This window comes from Primulina huaijiensis, chromosome 4 (genome assembly GCF_012295235.1).
Source record: "Primulina huaijiensis isolate GDHJ02 chromosome 4, ASM1229523v2, whole genome shotgun sequence".
In the NCBI taxonomy this organism is placed as follows: domain Eukaryota; kingdom Viridiplantae; phylum Streptophyta; class Magnoliopsida; order Lamiales; family Gesneriaceae; genus Primulina; species Primulina huaijiensis.
This window is the reverse complement of record NC_133309.1, coordinates 23,362,897-23,389,316: the sequence shown is the minus strand read 5'-3', so window position 1 is coordinate 23,389,316 and position 26,420 is coordinate 23,362,897. Positions and strand designations below refer to the sequence as shown.

General features: G+C 35.9%; 3 protein-coding genes across 5 annotated transcripts in view; all 3 read right to left on the bottom strand.

Moving 5' to 3' along the window:
* The window catches only part of LOC140975540 (uncharacterized), a 5,902-nt gene extending 3,263 nt beyond the window's left edge, over positions 1–2,639 (bottom strand). The window contains exon 1 of the mRNA XM_073439295.1: positions 1,993–2,639. Within this exon, the coding sequence (XP_073295396.1) occupies positions 1,993–2,558 (566 nt within the window). The 5' untranslated portion in view covers positions 2,559–2,639. The remainder of the gene's footprint in view (positions 1–1,992) is intronic.
* Positions 2,640–3,652: 1,013 nt separating this feature from the next.
* LOC140975539 (calcium-dependent protein kinase 10) lies at positions 3,653–8,851 on the bottom strand. The gene is made up of 7 exons (XM_073439294.1): positions 8,053–8,851; positions 7,487–7,630; positions 7,252–7,404; positions 6,201–6,316; positions 5,770–5,937; positions 4,394–4,624; positions 3,653–4,297 (listed from the first exon to the last, which is right to left on the bottom strand). Exons 1-7 carry the CDS (start codon positions 8,693–8,695, stop codon positions 4,124–4,126), a joined length of 1,629 nt encoding a protein of 542 aa, XP_073295395.1. The 5' UTR covers positions 8,696–8,851; the 3' UTR covers positions 3,653–4,123.
* A 2,682-nt stretch (positions 8,852–11,533) lies between these two features.
* LOC140975527 (endoribonuclease Dicer homolog 1) lies at positions 11,534–24,016 on the bottom strand. 3 transcript variants are annotated; one of them, XM_073439274.1, is made up of 20 exons: positions 22,810–24,016; positions 22,612–22,725; positions 20,685–20,895; positions 20,084–20,478; positions 19,616–19,844; positions 18,787–18,959; positions 18,570–18,692; positions 18,327–18,487; positions 18,004–18,237; positions 17,733–17,883; positions 17,466–17,648; positions 15,889–16,047; positions 15,727–15,822; positions 15,009–15,637; positions 14,113–14,213; positions 13,822–14,021; positions 12,824–13,744; positions 12,584–12,748; positions 12,109–12,479; positions 11,534–12,018 (listed from the first exon to the last, which is right to left on the bottom strand). In XM_073439274.1, exons 1-20 carry the CDS (start codon positions 23,497–23,499, stop codon positions 11,838–11,840), a joined length of 5,487 nt encoding a protein of 1,828 aa, XP_073295375.1. In that variant the 5' UTR covers positions 23,500–24,016; the 3' UTR covers positions 11,534–11,837. The 3 variants fall into 3 exon arrangements, with proteins under 3 accessions (XP_073295375.1, XP_073295377.1, XP_073295374.1); XM_073439276.1 differs by having other exon boundaries at positions 22,620–22,725; positions 22,810–22,972; XM_073439273.1 differs by having other exon boundaries at positions 15,727–16,047.
* Positions 24,017–26,420: the final 2,404 nt, after the last annotated feature.

Sequence of the window (26,420 nt, the reverse complement as noted above, 5' to 3'; positions counted from 1 at the left end):
AAAATAACAAGTATCACCAATCTTCACTTTATCATATATAGGACCCTAGTATGGAGTATAGTATATGCTGTCAAGGTTTGCAACTTCCCAGGAAACAACTCGTTTTCATGATCGCAATCACATAGTATGTGAGCGTGATTGATGAATGAATATGTCCAAAAATTAAAATATAAGATATAATCAAAATATACTTGATTTAAAAGCCTTTTTGGGAATCGGGTGGACTGAGGCCTGAAATTTGTGAAATTTAAATGTAAATACGTGCAATTTACCATTGTAACAGACAACCAGCCAAATTCAACTAAACTCATGTTGTTTGTGAATCTCTATTTTTCATTTGACCTATTACAAGGTTAATCTACATGACTCGTGGAAACAATTCCACTTAAATTGTTTCTTACAATGGAAATTGGTGAATATGTATTGCAACTAAAGGCATAACGCAATACAAGCAGATCAAAGTCAAAGAAGATCTATAAGGAACCTCATCACATTTAACAATTTAACATGGCTTAAATTGATTTACCACAGTAAGATGCAAGTTCCACGCTCAATTTATTCATGAACTTAATGTTCTTAATAATTGATGTTTTACTCTGATAGGCTAAAAAAGTTGAAATTAAATCATGCATCAGTAGGGAAGATGCATTGCCACTCCATAAGGCATTCAAAAGGCGTGGCAAGAAATAAAGTAAAAGGTCGTGAACTGTATCCCGCACATCCTTTCTATTTCACACATTTTTCCATCTGAAAACAAACTGCGTGGTCACCCCACTCCTGTTAAGGTTAGTGTGATAATCAAGCATGCAATGCAACTAATTCATACTGACCAGAACTACATATATAGATATAGATAATAATGCAGCCACATGACATGACCTGACAAGTACAAGGTGAAATAACTAATAACCTCAAATAAAAGTGCACCCAAAATTGGGGGGAATAAAAGGAAAAAGAAATCTTGCGTACTGAAACCCAATTATCCACAACAGTTCTCTAGCCGCCTAGACGCCGCTCAGCCAAACCGAAAAAGTGCTCAGCGGGCATAGGCGTTAAGAGTTTTTTGGGGAATTTTTTTTTTGGGTTTTTAATTTTTGAAAGCCCAATTAAACAAAAACATGACATAAGAAATAATTATAAGTTTTTTATTTTAATTTTTTGGAATTGAAAGCCCAATTAAAACAATGATTTGTTGGCTTGTGCTTGTCCTAACACATGACCCTCATCTTTTTTGTTTGCTTATTTCTGCACGTATAAGAAAATCGAATCAGGCTCTAAAGGTAATTTTTTAAATTTTGATTCTCTTGCATTGATTATTATCCTGACCTGCCTTAAACAGAAGAAGCGGGAGGAATGAACCAGGTGTCAATTGGATTTAACAAAGTTTGGGCAGACATTTATTCTAAAAATCATTACAAGTCTCTTGATACCATGGAATCTGCCTAGCGACGCCCAATCCCGCCTAGGTGGCGTAGGCTCTAGGCGTTGGTCTGGCTCCCGACTAGCGCCTGGTGAATTTTATTACATCGATCCACAACAATCACATGATACATGCCACAAATAGCCAATTTGAAACCCGAAAACCCGATGTGCAGAAACCAAATAAATGCAGTTCAAACCACCACAAGAAGTATCTAAGCCTTCAAGAATTACTAAATAAAATTCGAACATATTTGATCCACATAAACATAAAATAAAACGGAGAAAATCACACATGGCAATGTCAAAATGCACCTAAAAGGAGAAAAAACAATCGTACACTTAAAAAATTCGGAAAAAATCAAGAACATAACAATCAAACATGATTAGGTAACCAAGAAACAGGAAAACACAATATAAAAAAATCAATAATTGCACGCAGAACAGCACTGCGCAAGAATTCTACTTCAGACTGAACAATCAGATCGTAAATAAATAAACACACAACCACCATAACAAAAAAGAAGCGAGGCACAAAAACTCGATGATTAAGCAAAAAAAAAAGGTGCATACCCATGCCCATCAAAAACATTCCTCGAAATTTTCATTTTCCGTGTGGCACCACTATACAACTCTTCCAAACCACACACGAGCACGTTCTCCAAAGGCGTAGCCTTTCTGGCCCCCTCGCCGTTATTCATCGTCTGATTCCTGAAATACCCATCTCTCCTAATCCCACCGCCGTTACTGCTGCTACTCGCATTTCCATTACTATTCTCCCCAAAAATTTCCGCATAAATATCATCCGCATTCCTGGGATTGAACCGGAAATTCGGGTTCGGATGCTGCTGATGATTGTAGTGAAAACCCTGATGACGATTCCGCGTAGTGCGTGCAGGAGGGGTGAATTGACCAGATTTGAGGCCTTCCTCTCCATAAAGATCGTAGATCTGACGCTTCTGCGGGTCACTCAAGACGTCGTAGGCCTCGGAAATCTGCTTGAATTTGGCCTCGGCTTCTTTCTTGTTGACGTTCTTGTCGGGATGCCAAATCATGGCGAGACGGCGGTAGGATTTCTTCAAGTCATCGCCGGTGGCGTTGCGGTTGACCTTGAGGATATTGTAGTAGTCCACCCCCATGAGAATCTTTTCCGAGATTTCAAATTTCAGTGGAATTGCTTTAATTCCTTTGATGACGAGAAGTGATATTTGGGGCCAAGGAGATGGATTCAGTGGGCTCCATTTTTATTTTGACTTTGCCATTTAACTAATAATTGAGCTAAAAAAAATGGTAAAAATTTGTGTACGAGTCGTATTTATAAGACGAGTCTCTTATTGGGGTCATCAATGAAAAAATATTATTTTTTATGTAAAGAGTATTACTTTTTATTGTGAATATGGGTAGGGTTGACCCGTCTCTCACATGAGACCCACTCAAAAAAAAATTGTAAATATATTTGTATAATTTTTTAATAATTATTTAAATAAAATTTCTTTTTATCATATTTTAAATTTTTTAACATTTATATGGGATATAAAATCTCGATGTCTTGTCTCAAATTTATATGTCAGATATGTTATAACTATGATATTTCATTTAAACTAATTTTAATGTCATGTGATATTTCATCTCAAAATTATCATGATATCAGATAGGTTATATATTTTTATATCTTGTCATAAACTTACCTTGTTGCAAATTTTAAATTTAAATTCGACTTAAGAATCTAATACATTGTTTCAAACTTATCCAATGTAGATAGATTATAAGTTATAACATTGATAACTTGCTCTACACTTACCTTAATCATCCGATATCTTTGACGTGAGATAAGCTATAAGTTTGTGCGATTATAATTAGGCCACATCACAAATATAGACATAGTTTCTATATAAATGGTAAAATTGATGATAACTATATCAGATAGATTCGTATTTTTCATAAAGAGAGAGAAATTTCTGATTAAAGATAGAATAAGATCCATTTAAATTGTACACCACAATGGTTAGAATATAATTGATTATAGTACTTGAAAATTTTAAGACATGGTTGCTTTTTAGTTATAATTTTTCAAATGAATATAATCAATCGATGCTACCATTTTATGTTAGAATGAAAATCATGTCTAAATATCATGAATTACAAGATATTGTAATTAGCAAGATATTGTACCATAAAACACATGAGCCAAAACACAATATATAATTCAAAAAATTTGGAAAAATTAGATGGAAAAAAAAAGATTGAGATCATATTAATTGTGCTTCAAATAGACAAGACACGTTGAACAAACCACACGAATTATCTCCAGAATTCGCAATCTCCAACTAGCGAATTCAACTATGTGCTCTCTTGACAAGGCACACATGTACATAAAACACCACCAAAAGTGAATTCAACAAAAATATACAACAAGAGGCGACGCAAACACGACATATTATCTACGCCTACGAATGGTATGAACATATAAATATCAATCAACCATCTTCGAAACATGGTTCCTCGGTCAGATCACCAACAAGAACCAAGAATGTAGCATAGTCTGCTACTCTACTTTCTTGAAGTTCATCCATCTATAAGCTTTGGTTGTTAAGAAGAAATGTATCTGGAACGGCGAGGCGGTTTTGCGGTTGTGAAAACTTTAAATGGTGACAGTTCTATCTTAAATCAATGGATAAGATGATTTTGTGATTGCGAAAAAGGTTTAAACCATGACGGTTTGACCTGTAAATCCATCCTGGAGTTGAAGAGAGCCATCTTTCATCAGATTGAGGCTCAAGCTCTTGAAACGTTCTCTTGAGTACTGTCGAGACGCCTTTCTCCAATCTGTCCCCGTTTTCATCATTGCAACAAACTCATCGTAACTAATTTGGCCATCCTGAAATAGGATTGGCAGTTAAAATAGGCCAAAAAGCTTCAAGAATGACAAACTACTAGATCGATTAGAGAAAAAGATGGGAACTTTTAGGCTTACCTTGTCTGTGTCAACCTCCCGCATAATGTCATTGCATACGTCAATATCCGCATCACCTGACTCATCGACTAACGCTTCTCGTAGTTCATGGAGCTCAATATACCCACTACCATCCCTGTCAAAGAACATAAATGCTCTACGGAAATGCTCGTCATTCTCCATCCTCTGTAAGTGGATCGTAACCGCAACAAACTCGCCGTAGTCCAACACCCCATTTCCATCAACATCAGCCTATCATTCATTAGACAATAACTTCTATAAGGAGAACTTGCCGACAATTTAGGGTTGCCTTAACAAATTCACAACAAAGTTACACGAAACGTGGTTTCCCAATGTTTGAAGGTTGAGTATCATAGATAGAATTTGTCATTCAAATTGAAATTCTAATAGCTAACAAGATCCAAGGCAAGTTTAAACACCCATGATATGGCACAATTTTAATAGAAGTTGGCAAGCTTGTGAATACTCAAAATCTTACTGCCTCCAAATGACCCAGAAAAAGTAAAGAACATGGAGAAAAAGACAATCGTGAACATTAACTCTTAGCAACTGTGTTAAGTAGAAAATGAAACGTTTTCGGTGTTGCGCAAGTTATATTTATTGTTAAAATTATGGACTTGGGTCTAACTTCATCCAAAAAGCTAGTTCAAAGAGAAGGATTGTCCAAATCAATATATACGACACCAAAGAACTTAATCCAACCGATGTGGCACATCTAACGCACCTACATACTCCCAGAATGAACAGTTAGGGCGTGAATCTTACAAGACATTAATGGGTGGTTCATAAGGATAGTCCAACACAAACACATAACGATGAGTCTGAGCTCTCGATAATATGTTAAGATCGTGGAATTTGTCTAACAACATCCCAAAAGTTAGCTCATGGAGTCGGGCTCAAGTCCATAATATTAACATGATATCATAGCTCAGACGCAACGTTATATGTTGAATTGTCCTCATGAATCACCCGCTAATGTCTTGTAAGCTTCGCGTCTTAGTTGTTCATTCCTGTACTTGAGGGGGGTGTAAGTGCATTAGATGTCTCACACCGGCCGTATTAAGTTCTTGAAAATCATATATATTGACTTAAACAATTCTCCATATTGAGTTATCTTTTGGGGTGAAGTTAACCCAAAGTTAATAATCATAAATGGTATTAGAGCCCAGACTCATTATTATGTGTTGGATTACTCTTATGGTCATCTACTAATGTCTTGTAAACTTCACGCTCCAGTTGTTCATTCCTGGGCATGAGATTAGTTTGTTAGATTTCTCACATCGGTTAAATTAAGTTCTTAAGAGTTGTATATATAGACATTGACAATATTCCAAGCTAGCTTTTGAGGTGGAGAAGTCCATAATTTTAACACTTACCACATCCATCAACAACTTTATCTCAGGCTCTGCCAGCTGAGAACCAACTTTTCGGAGACCAGCTTTTAATTCCTCATATGATACTTTCCCATCTCTATCGGTATCCATCAATGCAAACATATCTCTCATAACTTCGACTTCTTCAACAGATAAATGTTCCGCAATCACCTACACGTGTACAGAGTAAAACACAATTTATCAACATGGGCAGTAAATGGTACTTTTCTACCATAGTTCCCTCAGTTCAACTTTACTAACAGGTCAGGCTATAAATTTTATGCAAGAATATAAGGAGAAGCTCAAACACCAGTTCCTCGGGTTGTTCACTAAAAAATCTTCTCCCAGATGATATCTTGATGTGAGAGGGATATGGATTTTTCCAATAGAAAATAAGAGTTACAAATAAAGCTAGACTAATACTCGACGCTTACCCGTAATGCTTTCTTCTTGAATCTATTCATAACAGAAAACTGCTTAAGTCTTGCCCTCACAATATCTCCCAATGGTACATTTGGGGCTTTCTTTGCATTTTGTATCCACGGGTGTTCTAATCAAGACAACAAATGAAAAGAAAAACGTTATAATTTTTGCATAAAACCGCATGTAAAAAATCGTCTCCTCACCATCTTTATGATTAGCAAGGTACAGTAGTTATTAATAGAAATATTGAAAAAACTCTCTTGCATCCCCTACAAACCCAAGCTTGCCTCTCACAAACTAGCTGAAGGGTAAATATTTTTTTAAAATGTGGCAATATTCGAGAACCGAAGGTCCGTAATGTTTGTTGAGCTGTAAAAATTGATTGACTCACAAGTCATTAGTGATCAGGGAACCAAAACGATGGCAGTTCTGTGACCAGAGAAGCTAAACCTCCTGGATGTAATATTACTTCTTAATCAAACAATCAAGTATCTGAATGCATTTCTGGGAGACCCAGCTTGAAAAATGCACAACCCAATAGGTTCTTGGTCAATGGTCTTTAATCTTGGATCTTATTTAATAATTAAATAAAGTCAAATCATTTCACAATCCCAGTTGATTGATTTGTATACGATGAGAGAACCATTTTCTACTTAAGTATAGAAACCAATGGGGAATCTCCACCAAGACAACGGAAAACCAGGTTTCTACTGTTGAAATCTATAATCGACAAATGTTATCCTAAAAGCAAAAGACCAATATATAGACTGAACGGCCCTCTGCTGCATAATGGACAGTTACCACTGTTACAGAATTAAAATCTACTTTCTGGAAATGTTCTGCATTTATTTATTACCAAAGTAAACACTAGTTTTCCTGGCCAAGGGACATTTACAAAGTAAATAAAGTGCCGGGGTCATCCATTCCTTTCTCAGCATGCTGCCCATCATCATTTTAAAGAAAAGTGATCACATGCAGCAAAGATAAAATAAAGGCACTACCACTCTACCTTTATCAATACTTTTCAAGAATCTACCACAGAAGAGTATTTTCCGAACATACCAAGTACTTGCTGTGCAGTCAAACGCTTTTGGGGGTCAGGTTCCAACATCTGCCTAACGAGGCTTTTGGCACTTTCAGAAACCTGAGGCCATGGTTCCCTCTTGAAATCGATAACTCCTCTTAAGATTGCAAGTGCAACCCCCTGTTCACTTTCTGCCGCAGGTTGTGAAATAAAATAGCTCAATTCATGAACTAAATATAAAAAGATCCGTACCGAAAAGGGGAGTAAAAGTACCGGCCCAAAATGGAGGAACACCACACAACAAAATATACAGAATAACACCAGCACTCCAAATATCAACTTCAGGTCCATAATTTCGCTTCAAAACCTCTGGTGCCATGTAGTATGGACTTCCCACAATTTCATTGAACCTTTCACCTGATTATCGAATTATCAATGCATTTAAACAAATCAATATATTAACATAAGAAAATAAAACAAATCAACAAGTATATATTCCATCTTGATAACAGCATATTATGCCAAATGGGACTCAGTAAAACGAAAGATATAAGAATTCAAAAGAAAATTTTAGATTTTTAAACCAGATCAAACAATTGGACATACCCAAAAATCAGATGCAACAACCCAACCTTGGCAATGAATAACAAATTTTAAAATGGAAAAGAAAACTCAGAATTTCAGAACATGATCGAAGAAGAACAAGAATGATATCAAACGATCAAAACCCAGTAAAGAAAGCAAAGAAAACTTTTAAAAAGATTCAAAACCCACCAAAACAGATCAAAGATCGATTTTTTCTTAATACCGAAAAAACAAAAAAACAAACACAAACTTACCAGGCTTGAAAAACACAGACAACCCAAAATCAATGGCCTTCAGCGCCGCATTCTCCTTCTTACTCGCAAACAAAAAGTTCTCGGGTTTCAAATCTCTATGCACAACGCCATTCTGATGACACATCCTCACCACCTCCGCAACCGTCCTCGCCACTCCCGCTGCAGCTCTCTCGCTGTAATGCCCACGCGCCACAATTCTATCAAAAAGCTCCCCACCCTCGCACAACTCCATCACCAGATGCACCGCCTCGTTATCCTCGTAGGTGGCACGTAGCTTCACGACATTCGGGTGCTCCGGCAAGCTAGACATGATCTCAACCTCGCGGCGGACGTCCTCGATATCCACCGCAGTCCGAAGCTTCTTCTTGGATATCGATTTGCACGCGAGCGCCTCACGCGTCTCTCGGTCGGTGCACAGATAGGTGACCCCGAATTCTCCGCGGCCCAGCTCACGGCCGAGGATATACTTGTCGGAGATTTTAGTACGGAGAATGAAGTCTTTGAGCACCCGGATCGGGGTAGAAGATTGCACATACGGATTGGGGTAGCGCCCGTCGGCTTTCTGGCGTTGTTTCTGAGCATGGGATTTGGGAGTCTGATGCTCAGATTCCGAAGGTCTTATGCACGCGTTGCAGTTGCCCATGATGGGTTCAATATAAATTTAACTGGAGCCACAGTTCGAAGATGTAGAAGGCGTCGCCGCCGCCCGTTGTGGCAGTGGTTGGTGGTAGCGGTGGAGGAGCGAGAAGGTGAAGAAGAGATGAGTTGGGGTCAGCTGGTGGAAAACACTGCTGTTTGAATATAATAACACTCATTTAATTACTATCATGCTATTATTAATTGTTAATTATTCTATTACTAATTGATTTTTATTGCTAATTATGATATATATATATATATATATATGTATATATAGATAGACACACACACCCATTTTTTTGGTTAATTTGATCGATTTTAAAATATAAGTTGGAACAAATTCGTGAAACACATTTTCAATTTGATATATTATTTTTTACATCAAAATTATATTTTATTATTGTAAATATAGATCGGATCAACTTGTTAAATTTTTAAGTTTTAAAGAACACAAAAACTCATATGAGATAGTTTCACATGTCAATTTTGTGAGACACGTCTCTAATCCATTTCAATCAATAAAAAAATATTACTTTTCACTTATCTCGACTCTGAAATACTTTTGTTTTCTGAGATTCAAAAAAAAATACAACCAAAAAGTTATCTGATCTCCAAGAAGAATGATTACTTGATTAGTATCAGAGTATAAATAAAACGAATTTTAATACAAAATCTTTTATATTATACTTTAAAAGTTATATAAATTTAAAAATATATTTTTCAAAGACGATGAAAATACCAAATAATGGGTCATATTACTAATATTTAATCCAATATTTTCTTCAACAGGTTCACCATTATTCCATTTGATTCAAGCAATTTCTAAAAACTAGTGTATAGTGAACGAATTACTCGAACTCGACTATAAAAAAGATCATATCGCACACGACCCTTAAAATTTCGAAAATTCGACTCGATAGAGAGACGGAGTTTACATCCGCGAACAAAATCATTAATGAAATAAGATCAAATTATTTGTAGGCATCGATTTATGATTATTTTCTTTAATTATGAAGCATTAGTAGTAGTTTACGGGGTCGTCTTCTTGACGAAGACACCAAACGATGACTTAACATGATTAGTTCAAAGACTTAGTAAAAGAAACATAATCGAAGACAATTAATTAATAATAAAAACTATAGGAATCAGATGTAATATGCGTGTATTGCAATTTGGTCAATCCCAATATTAATTAATATGAAATTGAAATTGGTTACAAAAAATACCAGTTTGACAAATACTAACTTAACTAGAATAGGTCTTTTACGAGAAGAGTTGAACCGATTCATATTTATCATGAAAAATAATATTTTTTTTTTGCATAAAATTTGTTATCTTTCATGAGCTGGTTTGGGTCGGAATCCATATCACAAAATTGACATTGTACATAAGATGTGTTGATCATATCCATGATTATCATGAAAAGTAAAACTTTTTAATGAGTTTGTTCGAAACAAAATTGACCAGTGAAACGATCTCTCAATAAATTTTTCATGTACAAATTATTAAATGACAATAAAATAACCAAAATTCCAAAATATGTTTTTCAAAAAATAATATAAACAATGTATGAGAGGGATGCATTTTTAAAAGAATTAGGTAGTGTAGGTGAACTACATTATCATGAAGAACAAGGGGAGAATCAAAGTAGTAGAGTGGTTACCATCCCATTTATTAATATTATTATGAGGTCAAAATTATTAGAATTTTGCTCATGACTTGTAGAATATATATATATATATATATTTATTTATTTATTTATTTATTTATTTCCTAATCTAATGAGTGAAAAATACTCCAACTTGAGTCAATATATGAAAAATTTCAGTGAAACTATTGGGCCAAGCCTTCTGTCTCGACTTGTAGAATAATTTATTAAAAGATAAGTACCCAAAGTGCTTTTTTGTTTATTTAAAAATAATTTAATAAAGGATTTTATATCATAGGCGAAGCCATCATTTTGCTTATTGGCTTGCCATTCAAAAAAGCTAACTTTTCACAGCTAACATTCAAACTCAAGCCCACTGTTTTGTTATATATTCAAGAAAAGATGGCCAACTTTTTCTTTAGACTTTCCGCGGTCTGCTTGCGTTTAAACAATGGTCCCCAAATAGTAGTTATGATGGAGATCAGGACAAATCACCCATTGAAGTTCTCTATATAAAATTAATATTTAAATAAACTGTATTCTAAATATTTTTCGGTGTTTAGATAAATTATATGTTTAAAATCCATCTGTCCTAAAACGATCTCATGAGACCCGATATCTCAAGTTCGAAACTCAATTGTATATGTTTGTTTATGGATGCAAATCCCCTTTGGAAATGACTAGTAGTATCTTAGTATCCCAGAATCATAATTAATAATCACCCTATATATATATATATATATATATATATATAGACACACACACACACACACACACACACTCTACTAGTTTAGAGATGGTATTGCCCTTGTCATCATTCACCTTGTGAATTGAGATACCAAATGGAGATCTGCAAGATGTAAGCTACCATAACACCTGATAGAAGTTCGATGACATTTGTGGTGTTCAAAAACGCCATGCAAACACACAATATACACGCAATCGATATGATAAACACAGAAGATTTGAACTTCACCATTTCAAATGAGGTGGCAACAACAGAAAAAATTTGCAGGACCCCTTATTCGGCCTACAATCAGATCCTGGATTCCTATTTGCCAGCACAAATTTCATTTTGGAAAGAGACCACTAATACTCATGACAAATGAAGCAAAATACCATTTTCAAGTTCTGCTCTTGGAGTTAAGAAACAGAAGAACACATCATGGAAGTTTGTATCTGAAGCTGAGGGGCACAGGTAAGGGAATGAATAAATTCATTGCCAAATGTTTTCCTACAACTCCATGTCCAAAGACAGAAAATGAGAAGGCGGTTAAATTTTATTTTCTTTACTTTTCTGTTGTCCTATCCCATCGGAATCCCAAGTTAAACTTGCTAGCCAAAGCTATAAAGAAGACCAAGAGAGAGATGAAGGTTCACAGGCCTTGATGGACTGTTCATGAATTAAATGATGCTAATACAAAAGAGACGTAAATGTAACCCTTCAAATCAGTTGCTAGATGACTTAAGCATCCAACCTAGCTTTTCTGTAAAAGAATTATCGTGTATACCATTTATTCAAAAGTTCCAGAAGAAGAACTGCAGCAGAATCCTTCGCTTTCTTGACACTCGGCATTGGATCACCGATGCATTCATCGGTCCATCCTCTATCAGAAGTATTAACACGCACAGCAAAGGTAAATCTTTTTGCATGTGCTGGACCACCCTCATGTATACACCTGAAACGTTTAAAAAAAAGCCATATAAATGAATATTTTCTCCAAAAACATTATTAATTAAACATTTCAACCTAGAAAAAGAGCTATTACTGGTATATAGGCATTGGCCAGTTTCTACGCAAGCAGATATCATTCAAGGTTTGCCTGGTAAAACTTTGGCTACCATTCTTCTCTTTTCCATCAACCTCACCACTCTCTTTGGCTTCAGCTGATTCCTTTTCTTTCAGAGCAACGAGAGCATTTCGAGCGGCCAGTTTTTGTGCCATTTTCTTTTGCGGATTATGGGCGACCCCAACCTGCACACCATCAACATAAACTTCCACAATAGCCAGGTTCCCAGTCCGAGTAGCTTTGTATTCTAGACCTTCAGCTTGTTGCTGGCATCGCTCTTGTAATTCTCGAACAGGATGCATCGGGAGCGTTTCTGGAGTAACCATCGGGTTCAGCAACGGCTGAAAGACCTGGAAATTTACACCAACACATTCCAACTCAAACCTCCCAGCCCATCCCTAAAAACATTATATGAGTCAAAAAAATTCTGATGGGTTACATTAATGAAGCTAACCTCCCATACAGATGCAGTAATACATCCACTATCAAGGAAGATAGCCCCAGCAATTGATTCAAAAATATCTCCAAGAACTTTCGGAGCTTTGCAATCCCCCAAACCAAAAGAGTTGAACCCAGGTTTTGAAAGTTCATTCTGAACCTCTTTCACAAAATCCCGAATCTGAAAGTGGGTTAAAATAAAAGCAATGGACATATAAAACCCTAGAGGTAAACGAAGAAGAAAAAAATTGGAAACCTGTTTCTCAAGGGCACTTGAACCATGACGAAGATGAGTATGAAGGTTATGTTTGACAGCCACACGTGCAAAGTTCTCGTTATTTACAGCAGCCGCTCGCAAGTCGGTTAAACGTCCTGGAGGCAAATCTGTATATGTGAAGAACAAGTACCTTGTGATGAGATGATCTAACACTGCATCACCAACAAATTCTAGTCGTTGATAACAAGACACTCCTGAAGATGGACGTGATGCATGAGTTATAGCTTCTACAAGCAACCCTCTATCACTGAACTTGCAATTCAAAGAACCTTCTAATGAATCAAAATCGATACTTTTCAGTATATTGTCTGGAACAGTGCTTGGCTTGACTGAGTATTTAATTTCCTTCAAATCAAAATCAATCTCAATTCCAATCCATCTCATAAGGTGGTTGGCAGCACACTTTCCACCTTCGACATAATAGACACCAATTAATGCTTCCACAACGTCAGCCAGAGTTTTTCCAGAGAGCACACGATATGAACTTGAGTCACTCTCAAGTTCCCCATCTTCCATTTCGTCTTCTTCATATCCATCAGTATTGTGGATCTTTCTGCTTAACCTCTCATCGGAATCTATTTCTTCATAAAAAAGTGACGAATCTGCTTCCTTGGTGTCCTCATCAAAGACAGGAAGCACCCCAGGTGAAGCCCATCTAGATGGAGCAAATCGATCTGCCTGGATGTATGACTGAAGCCCTTTGTTCAACGCATACCTATAAAGTACCATGTTGCTTACCATTTGCTGTCTCATTCTAGTGAGCTGACCTTCATGTTTTTGGGGATATTTTAGAAAAAGAAATCTACTCACAACCCACTTCAGGTAAGCATCTCCTAAAAGCTCTGCTCTTTCATAGCAGAAGGTCTCTTGGCATGACGCCGCAGTCAAGGCTTCCAAGATCTGCAAATAGCCGGATCACAGATCAGGTGTACATTGACAGTGACTTTCAAGAATCGGTTTATAGAATTCTAGAATACCTTAGAAGCCGGAACAGGATAATTAATGATATCCTTGAGTTGAACCGCAAGTAGCATGCTTTCAATTCTCCTCATAATAGATGGCAATCTTTGAGCACCCCTAACTAGTGAACCAGGAAGAGGATGTACAAAACATAGTTCAGGAGGGAGGAAAACATAATATGTTTTTTCAGGCGTTTCTTCAGATACAGCATCATGACCTATCATAGAAACTTCCATGGGTAATCAAATAGCCAAACAAAATGATAAACACCAAAATGATAAAAATAAAAAATTAACCAACGAGCATACCGTCTGAATGTTCAAACCGTGGAGATAAGAGATTCTTGCAATATGAAACACCACGGGCTCTTATAAGAGGTTGCTGTCTATAGATCAATTCTACCCCATACCTACAATTAATTTGGTCAGCAAGGTCACCATGCTGCAAGTAGAGAATGGAATTTGCTCAATGTTTGAAGGCTTCTAGTCTTCTAGCAACTAAAATAAATATACTTAAAACAATGTAAAACACTTATAAACCACCTTATTCATACACAAATGTTTATACTCCCTCCAATAATTACAATGATGGATAAATCTGATTTTTTTCAAATTCACTAGAAATAGCCAACCCTTGCACACAAAATAGGTTAAAAGCAAAAGGGTAAGGCCTTGTCACTTTGGATTTCTACTTGAAATCCCAGTTACCAACTTGAATTTATTCACTTCGAATAAAATTTTCCTCACTATCAGAACATCATTCCAAAAACATAAAATACAGCCATTTTTTTATCTTTCACTATCACTGCATCATTCCAAAAACACAAACATATTTTTAAAATTTTAATTCCTCCCCACTGTCCAAAAACAAAACTATCCAAAACCTTAAAAAAGTAAAACATCACTACAGGATTCAAAAATTTCTCATCCATGATCCAACACTTCTAATACTCTTTTAAAACTCTCAAATTGCAGAAAACCTAATCAAATGTCGACTTTTTTATCCTTTTTTAATTATCTTCCGAAACAGATTTTCTGGATTCCCAGCCAAAATCTTACCAAGCTAGCACATATAAAAGTGAAATTATCAATAAAAACATCCAGATACATGGAGGAATTCATATTCATACACACATCATCCATGCAGTAGGGAAAGAGTCTAACACATAATAAATTTTAGCAAATTCAAAGTAAAGGAAACATACTTTTGCTTATAATATTCGGCGTAAGAACCATACTCCAGAGGACCTAGGTAGCCTTCCTTCCTTGGGAATGAGTTCTCAGCTGTCATATCAAAGCGCACAGAATCAACGTAGAACCTCTTTCCAGAATGAGCTGCAGTGACAATTTTTCCTCCCAGATCTTCAACCATAATACATGAATCAGCCATCATCAATTTTCCATTTGTTAAATCAACTTGAAAGGGTACTCTACTAGCATCACGATGAGGTGCTAACCCAGATGCCTTGACCACATCAAACTGGGCAACAGCTCCTCTAATGCCATAAGTAGGATGGCTTTTCTGTTCATTGGCCATGCCATGTCGTAATTTTGCAAATCCATACTCCCTACGGTCTCCACCTAGCGTTCTCTCATTGGTGCCAAGGTAAACATCCGGTCTAGCCCTCTGAAGGGGATTAATCCATGCATCTGTCTTCGTAACTTCATCAATTAGAGCCCAGTCAATAAGATGTACTGGATCTGTCGATTTTCCTCCCGCCAAAGGAACAAATAAATACGCCTTCGCAGTGTCCCAAGGAGTGTTAGATGGTTCAACATCCACATCCAATACAATGCTCATCAAGCGTACATGGAAGCTCTTAAGCGAAGTCAACTGTATACAGAAAAATGTTGGTGCTTTCTCAGTCTATCATTTCTAAGTCAAGCACAGCATTCAAATAATCAAAGAAAGAATTTGCACACCTGAGTTTCTCTAAATTTTATTAGCCCTTCATAAACAAGGGAAGCCTTTGTTATCACAGCCCGAGCGACAAATAAGTCCATCGACATTGATAAAACCTGGTAAGTATATGGGAGCAAATGAAGAACTCTACTGTTGTTGAGCTTAAAATAAAAATAAGGTACCTCAGCATCCAACTCAGCGCCAAATATTACTGCAAACTCTGACACTTGGTTTAGGAGGGGATCTTTTGAGAAGCCAGTATTTTCACAATTGACAGAGTACATGTAAAGATTAAAAATCTTGGGTTCTTCACAGCCTTTTCCAGATAATATCCACTCTCCCTGCAAAGAAAAAGGTAGGTATATGCTTCTAAAATCCCACAACAGAGAATTGACATAAAATGTAGGGATAATAAGGAGAATCCATGACCAATAGACTTGTTTATTTGATCGAAATATGGCATAAAAATACTGGAAGCCTCTGACACTACAGGGCTCCAAACAGCAGATCCCAACGAAAGACGTATCACCAAGCAATATACAACCACTCTGTTGATACATTCGTTTGCCCTAATAAGCTTGTTACAATAGTCACAAACTTGATTCATATACAGGTTCTAAAACCAATTAAACATGTTCGATTTTTCTGTTCAGCATAGGAACGGTGACCTGTTTGTAACATATTAGTTGTGACTGAAATCTTGAGATCTACCTTGTTTCTAATCGAGAACATTAATTTGTGGTTTGTATAATATAATTGCCATTTAATGTGAATCTCTTGTCAGCGGTTGACAGTAGACATATTGTCATCACATGACTCAAATTACCAAATAATATATGCCAAAACAATGAGGGAAATTTACTTCTGTACCTGTACATGAACAGTGAACTAACACGTGCTATATTTTTATTTGTGAACTGTGTGATTTGTTAAGTTTAACTACTTGCACGCATTACATTGCTCCTATCCACTCACAAGTTTCCTTTAATTTTTAACCATGATTAAGAAAGACTAGCAATAATACTATAGAAACTGAAGTCATTTTCCTTTTCTTAATACATCAAAATATGCTAAGAAATTGAACTTTTCATCTTGTTCTAACCTAGCAATTCACTGAGATATGCCAAAGTAACACGTAAAAGAGATATGGTCACCTAGGCAAGATATTTTAAACTTCGTGAGTGACTCCAATCAGTCAGCTAAACAGTTCCCTAATTAAACATCTAATATATATTAAAAGTGGTTGGATGAAATTTCAGAGAATCAGAATAGTAACGAAGAGATTTGGGCAGAAAAATGGATATGATTCTTTCTCCCACTTTAACACATTGAAAGACGCCCCGGGATCTTTAATACCACACCATATGTTCACCAAAACAACCATTTGATATTTCTGGTGTTCAATTCATTTTGATATTATGCGCAAATTCTGCAGATTAGAGGACCACGTATGACTTAACTGCAAATCTATTCATCCAGAATTTGACTTCATTAGAAATTGTCTTCCAACAATCACCGTAAGGGGTCCCAAACAACAATGCTTTCATGCAGACAAACTCATACATATTTGAGTACAATTTAGCATGTACATATGCTCTTGATTGAGAAAGGGAGTTATCTGTACTTCAACTAACAAAGCATCCTAATGATACTTCAGTTTCAAGAAAATGTAGGTAAATATCAATCATGAAGGCATGTCAAGCGAACCACCTTCAAAGCATAAGTCTGCTAATACAAAACAAGGACAGGAGGACCTAACCTGGAGAATATCAGCTACACCTTCAGGGTAGAATTCTCTCTGTCTTGCAGTCCCTGGGAGAGGATCTCCTTCATCATTTTGTTCAACTTTGTCAGTTTCTGCCCCAATTCCCTTGTCTGGCAATAGCATATCAGTAAATGCTCCCATCTCATGTAGCTTCTTGCAAGCAGCCAAACAAACAGCCTACAGATTCCATAATTTGTCATATAGATATGCCCCCAATAAGAACTCAAATATGTAGCGTGAAGATTTTTAACATAATCATGCCTGCTGTGCAAGACGCATCGACTTGCATGGAGGACCTTCCAGTTTTTCAAAGGGTGCATTACATGGAAGTTGAAGCTCACATGAATATTCCATCAGGCCTCCTGGCGTCTCATGATGCTTTATTGTAAACTCTGGATGAAGAATTGAATACCTGCATGTATAAAAGGTCGAGAAACTGCAAAATGATAAGAAGTGCATGCATGAAAGTGCGGGGAGATTTTCCTCATGTGTGTGTGTGTTTGTGTTTCTCTACAGAGAGAGAAAGAGTGACCTGTCACTGGGCAGTTGAGAGCAGTAAAAGTGGATGAGTCCAACAGCTGAATTTAAGCTAACTACAGCACCTGTTGATTGAACCTGGTACATCGTACCATCTACAGCCTCTCCTGAATTTATGCTGCAGGTATCCTTGAGATGACTAATATCAGTCCTCTCAATGGCTTCTTTCCGCAAAGTTTCTTCACTATTCCTAGCATTCTTTAAAAACGCTACATGGGACAGATTCTCTCTGCAAATGAATCATTAATTTCAAAGTAAGCTACACAAGTCATCACTTCATAAATTAATGGGGAAGTAAAGTTATGGCACAGAGGTTACCTCTCAACCATCAAAATATAATCTGATCCAGGTTTTCTAGCTCGACCTCTGGACTGAATGTAAGCCAATACAGTTTTGGCAAGATCAAAGCGGATGACAACATTACATTGCCGAATATCAAGTCCCTCCTCAGCAACACTAGTGGCAACTAAGACAGTCACCTGCCAAACAGGTAAACACCAAATAAGTTGATAGGAATTTATCAAGGGAACTTTAAGTAACATATTTGACAGTTTAACATACACGACCGTCTCGAAATCTGGCAATCGTATCTTGCATTTGGGAGGTTCGCATTTCTTGACTATTGTTGTGCCCTATCAAACTTGCTGATTTGACAAAACTTAGAGATGGAAGTTCCATAAACACCTGAACATACCAGAAACTTTAATTCATGTAGGAAGACACTAGCTAGCAAGAAACAACTTCAAACTATACTACTTGTTTGCTGTACTCAATTGACCTTAGGAAGAACCAAGGCTGCCACAACACGTTCCACGAAGATTATTGCACGGAAATCCTCCGTGTGCTGATATTTTAGAAGTATTTTGATTAATGATTGCACCTTTGGAGTCACCTTTCCATCAGCAACTGCAGCTCCAATAATCACATCAACATGCTCCCCACCAGAGACAACTAACAGACACACATATCATAACGTTATCCATCCAATGACAAATTCAGGGACCAGAGACTGCCATCAAGTTGCAAGATACACACGAAAAGAACCAAAATACAAATACTGATAACTCAAGCATAAAGTAGCATCCGTCAAATTATATAACTGCAAGCAAAATCTAATAAGGCATGCAAGCCTCCATCAGACTGGTTCCTCTGAGAAGCAAATCCTCCATGGCAATAAATATAATGGATATCCAAGAAAAAGTACAGCTGACATTAAATAAATGATTGTTGATTCATTAAATTTACTGTCTGATTGATCAAATTAATAAAACAGGGTAGTGAATAAGAAAAAAATGCCTGCAAACATTATAAAAGATTAACAGTTTTTTTAAGCAATACAGGTCATCAATAATGATCTACATAATCAAAGGCACAAACAAACAACTAATTTAATTCAGGATATTTTTCAAGCCTAAGACTTGGACGATACATAAATCAAGTAGATAAAATCAGTTGGTCATTTCACTACCCTGGAAAGAATTGGGTACTCTTGCTCAGAGTTCAGAGATAGTCTTTAGTTGGATAATGACAAAATGTCTACAGCATAGGGCAATCGATAAATCATTATTAATGTGCACCATTTAAGATAAAGATGGCAAAGTACTCACTGTGACTGGTAGCGAGTTCCCCTTCCTCAAGTTCATTGGGCTCATTCCCATTTACAGAAGCATCATCCATGTCAGAACCTGTAGCATTATTCTCTGAAATGGCTCCTTCAGACAGATTACATTGCAACAGAGAGACGACTGTGACTAGGTAAGATTCTTGGAACTTGATATCAAGTTGGTGGTTTGCCCTTTCATCATTTTGCAAAGCCGTTAAGAATGCATGCGCAACCTGACAAAAAGAATTGAAAAGAAAAGGCAAAAAAACGGCATGAAGCCAATAATTCCAGCCAGCCAGACCGAAGCTTTTTATGTTATGGCTGTCAGCATATCCACATCCCAACTTCACCACCAGCCCATCCAAAAATGAAGGAAGAGATAGCAAAAATATACAGATACAAGTAGGCAAACTAGGACATCAATTGCATAAACGATTGTAGAATACAATCTATAATAAAGAAGACAAATCACCTTGTAAGCACACCACTGTCCTAGTTCACCAAGTGCATAATTGATTGCCCTCAACTTTTGGATTAAGTTAGCAGCACCATCACTTTCTGTTCGTTCAGAGACACCATAAACTTGACGGAGCTCTTCCTTAGCACCAGCATCTCTTGCTCCCATGAATTGCCACTTACTTCTTCTAGAGCTTGACCGAGCTGCCTCTTCAACAGTCTGTTCCATTTGTTTTATTTTTTCATGAAGAGACCATAAGCTAGAAGCTTTATCATACTCCACCACCACTTCTGAAGGCATCGGTACATGTTTCTCCAGTTCCTTGCGGTCTTTAATGGTACAAACTACAGAGTCTAGTTTACTCTCCAGATTTCGAATTTTTACTGCACAATCCACTTGGCTAGAAACACCTGCAACAACCAAGTACAAAGTTCTTCAGCTCAAGAAACTTCAATGAAAAAACATAAGAAGTGACCAACACAAAACATAGTGCAAGAAAAATATCAAAAGAGAAACAACAAAAACTTATGTTTGTATCCATAGATGAAAAAGCCATGTGATGTTTTCTAGAAGAACCTAATACTTTGCGATACAGAGACATAAATACGAAAATTACCCTTCAAGTTGACAGGAGATGCGGTCATCCCAAAAACTGATGGCCTCTTCTCTTTTGGTGTTGTGTGATAAAACTCAGACATCACCAATGAATAAGGATGCTTCTTTACTGCATGATGACATTCGTCCAGAATAAGGAGATTTATTGCTTCCATTTTCACTATACTGTGCCTAAGTATATTCAAAAGAATTTGAGCCGTCATCACTAAGACCTGATTAAAGAGCAACAGAAGGAAGAAACGTGTTAAGAGCTTCCAAAAGTTTTCCAGAGTATATTTCAGTGCTCGGACATTGTAACTTCAGAACAATAATTTTGCACATATTTCAAGGAAGTCCTGAAATTTTAGTAAAAATATAACCAATACAAAGCCTACCAGTAGACAACTATAATTGGCCCAAAATCTGCCAATCGTATAAGCTACACCACTATGCTTTCAAATGATCATATATCCAAAAGCTATTATGCATTTACCATAGGAATTTGAGATAGTTCTGAACTGCTATTTCACTGTTTTTAAAGCGCATGTGTCACATAATGGCAACTGAAGTTTAAGTGTGCTATTCACAAAACATGACCAATTAAGAAACAAGTGAAAAAAAATGTAGAAAAGTTCTATAAGTTATTGACTGCAAGCCAGAGTGACCAAATACGTCCCTAGGGAATAGAACATGCTTCTCACTCAGTCTCAGGTAATGAAAGTATGGAATATCCAAATTTTTAAAAAACAGACCAAACAGGTAAGTTCTGAAATGGAAGAATAACGTCGTTCTCACGAAGCTTATTACTTTAATATATAAATTACAGAGAGTCATTTGTCTTAACGGGAAAGAACATACTGAAGAAGTATTATTATAAGATGATAATGCTCCAACTTTGATTGAATCTCATCAGATAGTAGAGAAACCTTAATAAGATTCCAAAAAGTTCCAACAATTATCCCATTACTGACATGCTTTCTTTAACATTCAACAGAGATTTTTCCAACACGCAAGCTCACCTCTGGAACATGGCCTCGATTTTCCACACTAATTTATTTCTCGACTTTAAGGTGAGTGGAGAATGAGACACGTGTAGACAGATGCAAATCATTTTCTACTGGTTATTTACCATTGCTTTGCCTTGATACGTTATTACTTTATGCACTTTATCTTTGCAAAACTAAAATAGGTACATCGGTGTTGGACCATGTTACACTATGATAGGTAACTGGTTTTTACCAAAGCCTCTTAAAAAATTAGTAAAAACCAGGGACACAAGGCTTGGCCGCAGTGGAGTCAGGTAAAATGAGATGCGGGTAAACTGCAACCATGCAACTCCAAGCACAAACTCTGTTCTCAAGACACAACCCTCCAATTCACAAATTAGCAGATGTATAACTGCAACAAGCTCCAATTGTTATGTTAAATTTCCACGTACAATTAATGTAATATTTTTCATAGTTTACAATGCTTAATTTTTAAACAATCTTGGCAAAAACAACCGTTAGACAGTTGCAACCTAAAAGTAATGCCAATTATTTAGTAATTTTTTTAATTTTACAATTCATTAGAAAAGGTAAATCTACTTTATGCCTCCAAGCTCATTCTCATTTCTGCATTATCAAAACTGACAGGTTTAATGTTCAATCTCCACCATTTCAAGGCGATTTAACGTGTCACCAAAAGAGGAAATATATCTAGAATATGAAGTGAGTTTTCCGTGAGAATTTAACTCTGCAAATGGTACAACTTCAGATGATATAAGAGCTGGACTAAATTAGAGTGTTTTTTACCGTATTCAATTTAATCGAGGGCATCATTATCAATGCTAAAAAATCAAATGAACCACTAATTTTAATTTTACAATATTAATATCATCACCCGTCCATAGTACAAATTAAACAACACTTCATTTCAATTACAACCATAAGTGTGACATTTAAAACTACCTGCTTACTTTCAAACTCACGTTGCCACCTCCTCGCATCCCAGAAATCTTGACCCATTTCACCACAGTAATGGCCAACTTGATAACCAGTTCGCTCGCGGATTACTTCTGCTTGCTGCATTTAAAGATTTAAGTAACTGAATAGGACTTACAAATTGAAAGAGAAAAAAGAATAACTCCTTGCCCAGTAGATTGTTACCTGATACACGAGCGGAACTTTGGGTACCAAAAAGACTGCAAGTAATTTTTTATTTTGTTCTTGCAACTCTAGGCTGATACTTTTTATAAGTAGGACAGCGATCAGTGTTTTTCCAGCCCCCGTTTCAAGAAAAGCAATTGTGTTTCTACTCTTTGCCTGTTCGAGAACATCCAACTGATATTGGCGAGCTTGCTCCTCGGGAAACTTCTCTTTCGGCTCATCAACTTTGATTTCTTCCAAATCTTCATCGCCTTTGCTGATTTTCTCATTGTTCACCTTATCTTTTTTATTTCGACAAGATTCCCAAGAACCCACTTGGAAGATCAATTCATTTGTTGCTTTATCCCTCTCCCAGAAACCCTTTGCTTCCCTAAACTCTTTATCCTTCCAACTACATGAATTATAGCGTTCTCTTCTTCTAACTCGATCCCTACCCCTCATATCCTTCTCTGTATCATCTGAACCTCGACGTCTCTTCCTGCCTGAAGTCCTATCCCAAACTCTCCTCTTCTTCGATGGTTCACTACCATCAAAGAAACAAGGGTCATGGGAACCCTCCTGAGAGTATGATTCGGGAACCGGAGATGTGCTAGCTCCTAAATGAACAAAATAGTCGTCGTCCTCGCAGGCATCTAACCAGTACGAGGATCTGACATCAGGATTTCCTGAATCCCTAACATCTTTGTCCATTTTTTAACACAAAAATGTTACGACGAAAAAATCAAAATACAAACCAGCCCGGAATATGATCACCCGTTCTCTTTTCCTAGCTGGCTATGCCAGATATATATACAACAAACAATATACAAAACCAGTGGCCACCGTTCTGACGGCCGGACATCAACAAGTCGAGCCTATTTCCAATATTAATTCCACCCAGCGCGCGTTTCTGCTGCAACCAAAAGAAGAAAAAAAAGAACCTTCGGGCCCTTAATGCTCCGGCAGAAACCGGACCTTCTATAAATTCGGAACCGAGAGTTTATCAAGGCGCTGAAGTAACCCTTAATTCAGGAGCAAGAAACTCCAGAATCTTGCCATTAAAACCTCACTAAATCAGTTCGTGCTGTGAGCTACGCACTTAACGGCCGGTAACGGTGAAAATGCGTAGAAAGAAGAAGGAGAAGGCACGTCCCCGGGGAAAATTGCGCAGATGCGGCGGGGCGAAGCGAATATGAAGACGGAGCGAGACCTGTGATTCGATTTTATTTTGTTCAATATTCTTCAGTCTTAAAGAAGAAGAATAATAATAATAAAAGCTGTGAATTCCAATTTTGCCCCTCTTTACCCTTCACAGTATCCATGCCGACGTCACATTTGTTCCAAAATTTGGGAAAGATTTAAGATTCTAAATGCTATCTTTGGGTAAATCTAATGTTATTACAAAGTCCGATTATTTTTTTGTAATGTATTGGTTCACGTAAAACTATAGATATGGTTCGATTTAGGACGATGAATTTGATTCTTTATATCAATATTTTATGAAAATATTTGTCGTATAGAGCTTTTTCAAATTTTTTTTGACTGACTACTGCATCAGTCCAAAAATTTACTCAGTATACATTAAAAAACAACGACAACAGATTTTCATGCCACAAAAAAATTTAGTCTTAATTAATTATATATCACTATGTCAAGGGATCAGTAAAACACAAAATCTCAAATTGAAAAAAAGATATTTAGTTCAATACTCAATTATAGATTATATCATATTTATAAATGTTTCATACATACATACATACATATATATATATATATATATACACACACATACACATATATATAAAAAAATTATAGATTATATCATATTTATAAATGTTTCATAAATTTGTTCATATTCATTTCTCTCACTTGTTGCTTTTGTTTCCCCCACTCATTTGATTTGTTTTAAAGATTTAATTCTAAATTATAGCAGAATTTTAATTCATTTTCAGCTATTTTATTTACTATAATCCATGATAATTGAACACGTGATTTTGTCTCTCATACTAATATTGGGTCAAAAACTTAACATGTAAACTATTGTGAGACGGTCTCACGGATCAATTTCGTGGGTCGAATCTCTTATTTAGGTCATCCATGAAAAAATATTACTTTTTATGCTAAGAGTATTATTTTTTATTGTAAATATCGGTAGGATTGACCCGTCTCACAGATAAAAATTCGTGAGACCGTCTCACAAGAGACTTACTAAAAACTTAATCTTTTAATGTATCGTTTGGCTAAAAATATTATTTAAAGATAACAATACAACCATAATATTTCGAATTGTATAGTAACTCAAATACATCAACCGATCTTCAGCATCTTTTACATTGGAAGAGAATAGAGATAAATTATACAAGAGATGGATCGACGAAATTATGCAATGAATAACATAAAAATTATATTGGAATATGTAGAGTTCGAGGGCATGATTAATTGAAATTAAGCATTTGGATTTTATTTTTTGTTTATTTTTCAATTAAAAAGAGGTAATAATAAAAAGAATCTAATGGGTTTGGTCCAAACATATGGGCAAGTGGGCCAACCCTGGGCTTAAGATTTAAGCCATGTTAAAGATTTAGCACGAAATAGGCCTACTCGTAATCCCTAAAAGAAAAATTATAATAAAAAAATTGAGGATATTAGGGGTGTATTGGTTCTGTACTATTAATGGAGTTTAAAAGTCTAGATATATTCAATCTAAACTTTTATTTATATACTCTATAAAAGTTTAGTGGTATTCAATGTAAACTTTTATATAATTTTAAAAAGTCGTGTTGTATTCAAACTTGACTTTTAAAAACTCTACAAAAGTCTATAGATATTCAAAATGTCAATAAATTTTTAATAACTCCATAGAATTCTATTAATTACAATAATTAAAGCTTAAGATACCACAATAAAATGTCAAAAAATGTATTTGATTCGAACTAAAGATTTGGATTAAAATTTAATTGAGAAATCTCTCAAACTAAAATATTCAATACAAACACTAATTTTCATTTTTTTCGCATCCACATATTTTTTTTATTGCTGACAATAGTTTTATTCAAAATTATTATCATCGTTCATTTTATTTTTGGAGTTCCAATCATAAAACCTCATAAAATTTAAAATTATATTTATTAAAAAAATTTAAAAATTTATTACACTACATAAAATTTTTTTATTGAAAATAATAATTATTTTTAATTAGTAAAATATAATTTTTTATTAATTATTATATAATATTTTATGTTTAATTATTTTCTATAATTTTAGTTAATCTATCTTGATTTTGATTATAACTCAAACTTTTTGCACATGATATTTTTTTATTACGTTGAATGAATATATATATTGTAAGACCGAGTGTTTACCGTTTTACCAAAAGTTATAGCTAGTGGTAATGATGCAACTCAAATCTTTTAAATCGCACAGCAGCTCAAGCACTACGATTCGATCGCTTTACAAAGCAGAGACAATTATTGCACCGAACAATCTCCCTCCTAATAATTGCATTATTTGCAATCAATGGGAATCGAACCCGTGACTTTGGCTCTGATACCAATTGTAGGACTGAGCTCTTGCCGCTTAACCAAAATCTACAGCTTTCAGTAGAACGACAAGCACTCGGTCACACACACACA

Coding starts and splice junctions, on each gene's coding strand:
- LOC140975539 (XM_073439294.1), bottom strand. CDS start 8,695: ATGGGCAACTGCAACGCGTGCATAAGACCTTCGGAATCTGAGCATCAG. Junction 7,405..7,486: donor TGTTCCTCCATTTTGGGCCG/GTACTTTTACTC, acceptor AACCTGCGGCAG/AAAGTGAACAGGGGGTTGCA. Junction 4,625..5,769: donor TAAAGTTGTTGATGGATGTG/GTAAGTGTTAAA, acceptor AATGAATGATAG/GCTGATGTTGATGGAAATGG.
- LOC140975527 (XM_073439273.1), bottom strand. CDS start 23,499: ATGGACAAAGATGTTAGGGATTCAGGAAATCCTGATGTCAGATCCTCG. Junction 18,488..18,569: donor CCAGATTTCGAGACGGTCGT/GTATGTTAAACT, acceptor CCTGTTTGGCAG/GTGACTGTCTTAGTTGCCAC. Junction 14,022..14,112: donor ACGGTTTGAACATTCAGACG/GTATGCTCGTTG, acceptor TTTCTATGATAG/GTCATGATGCTGTATCTGAA.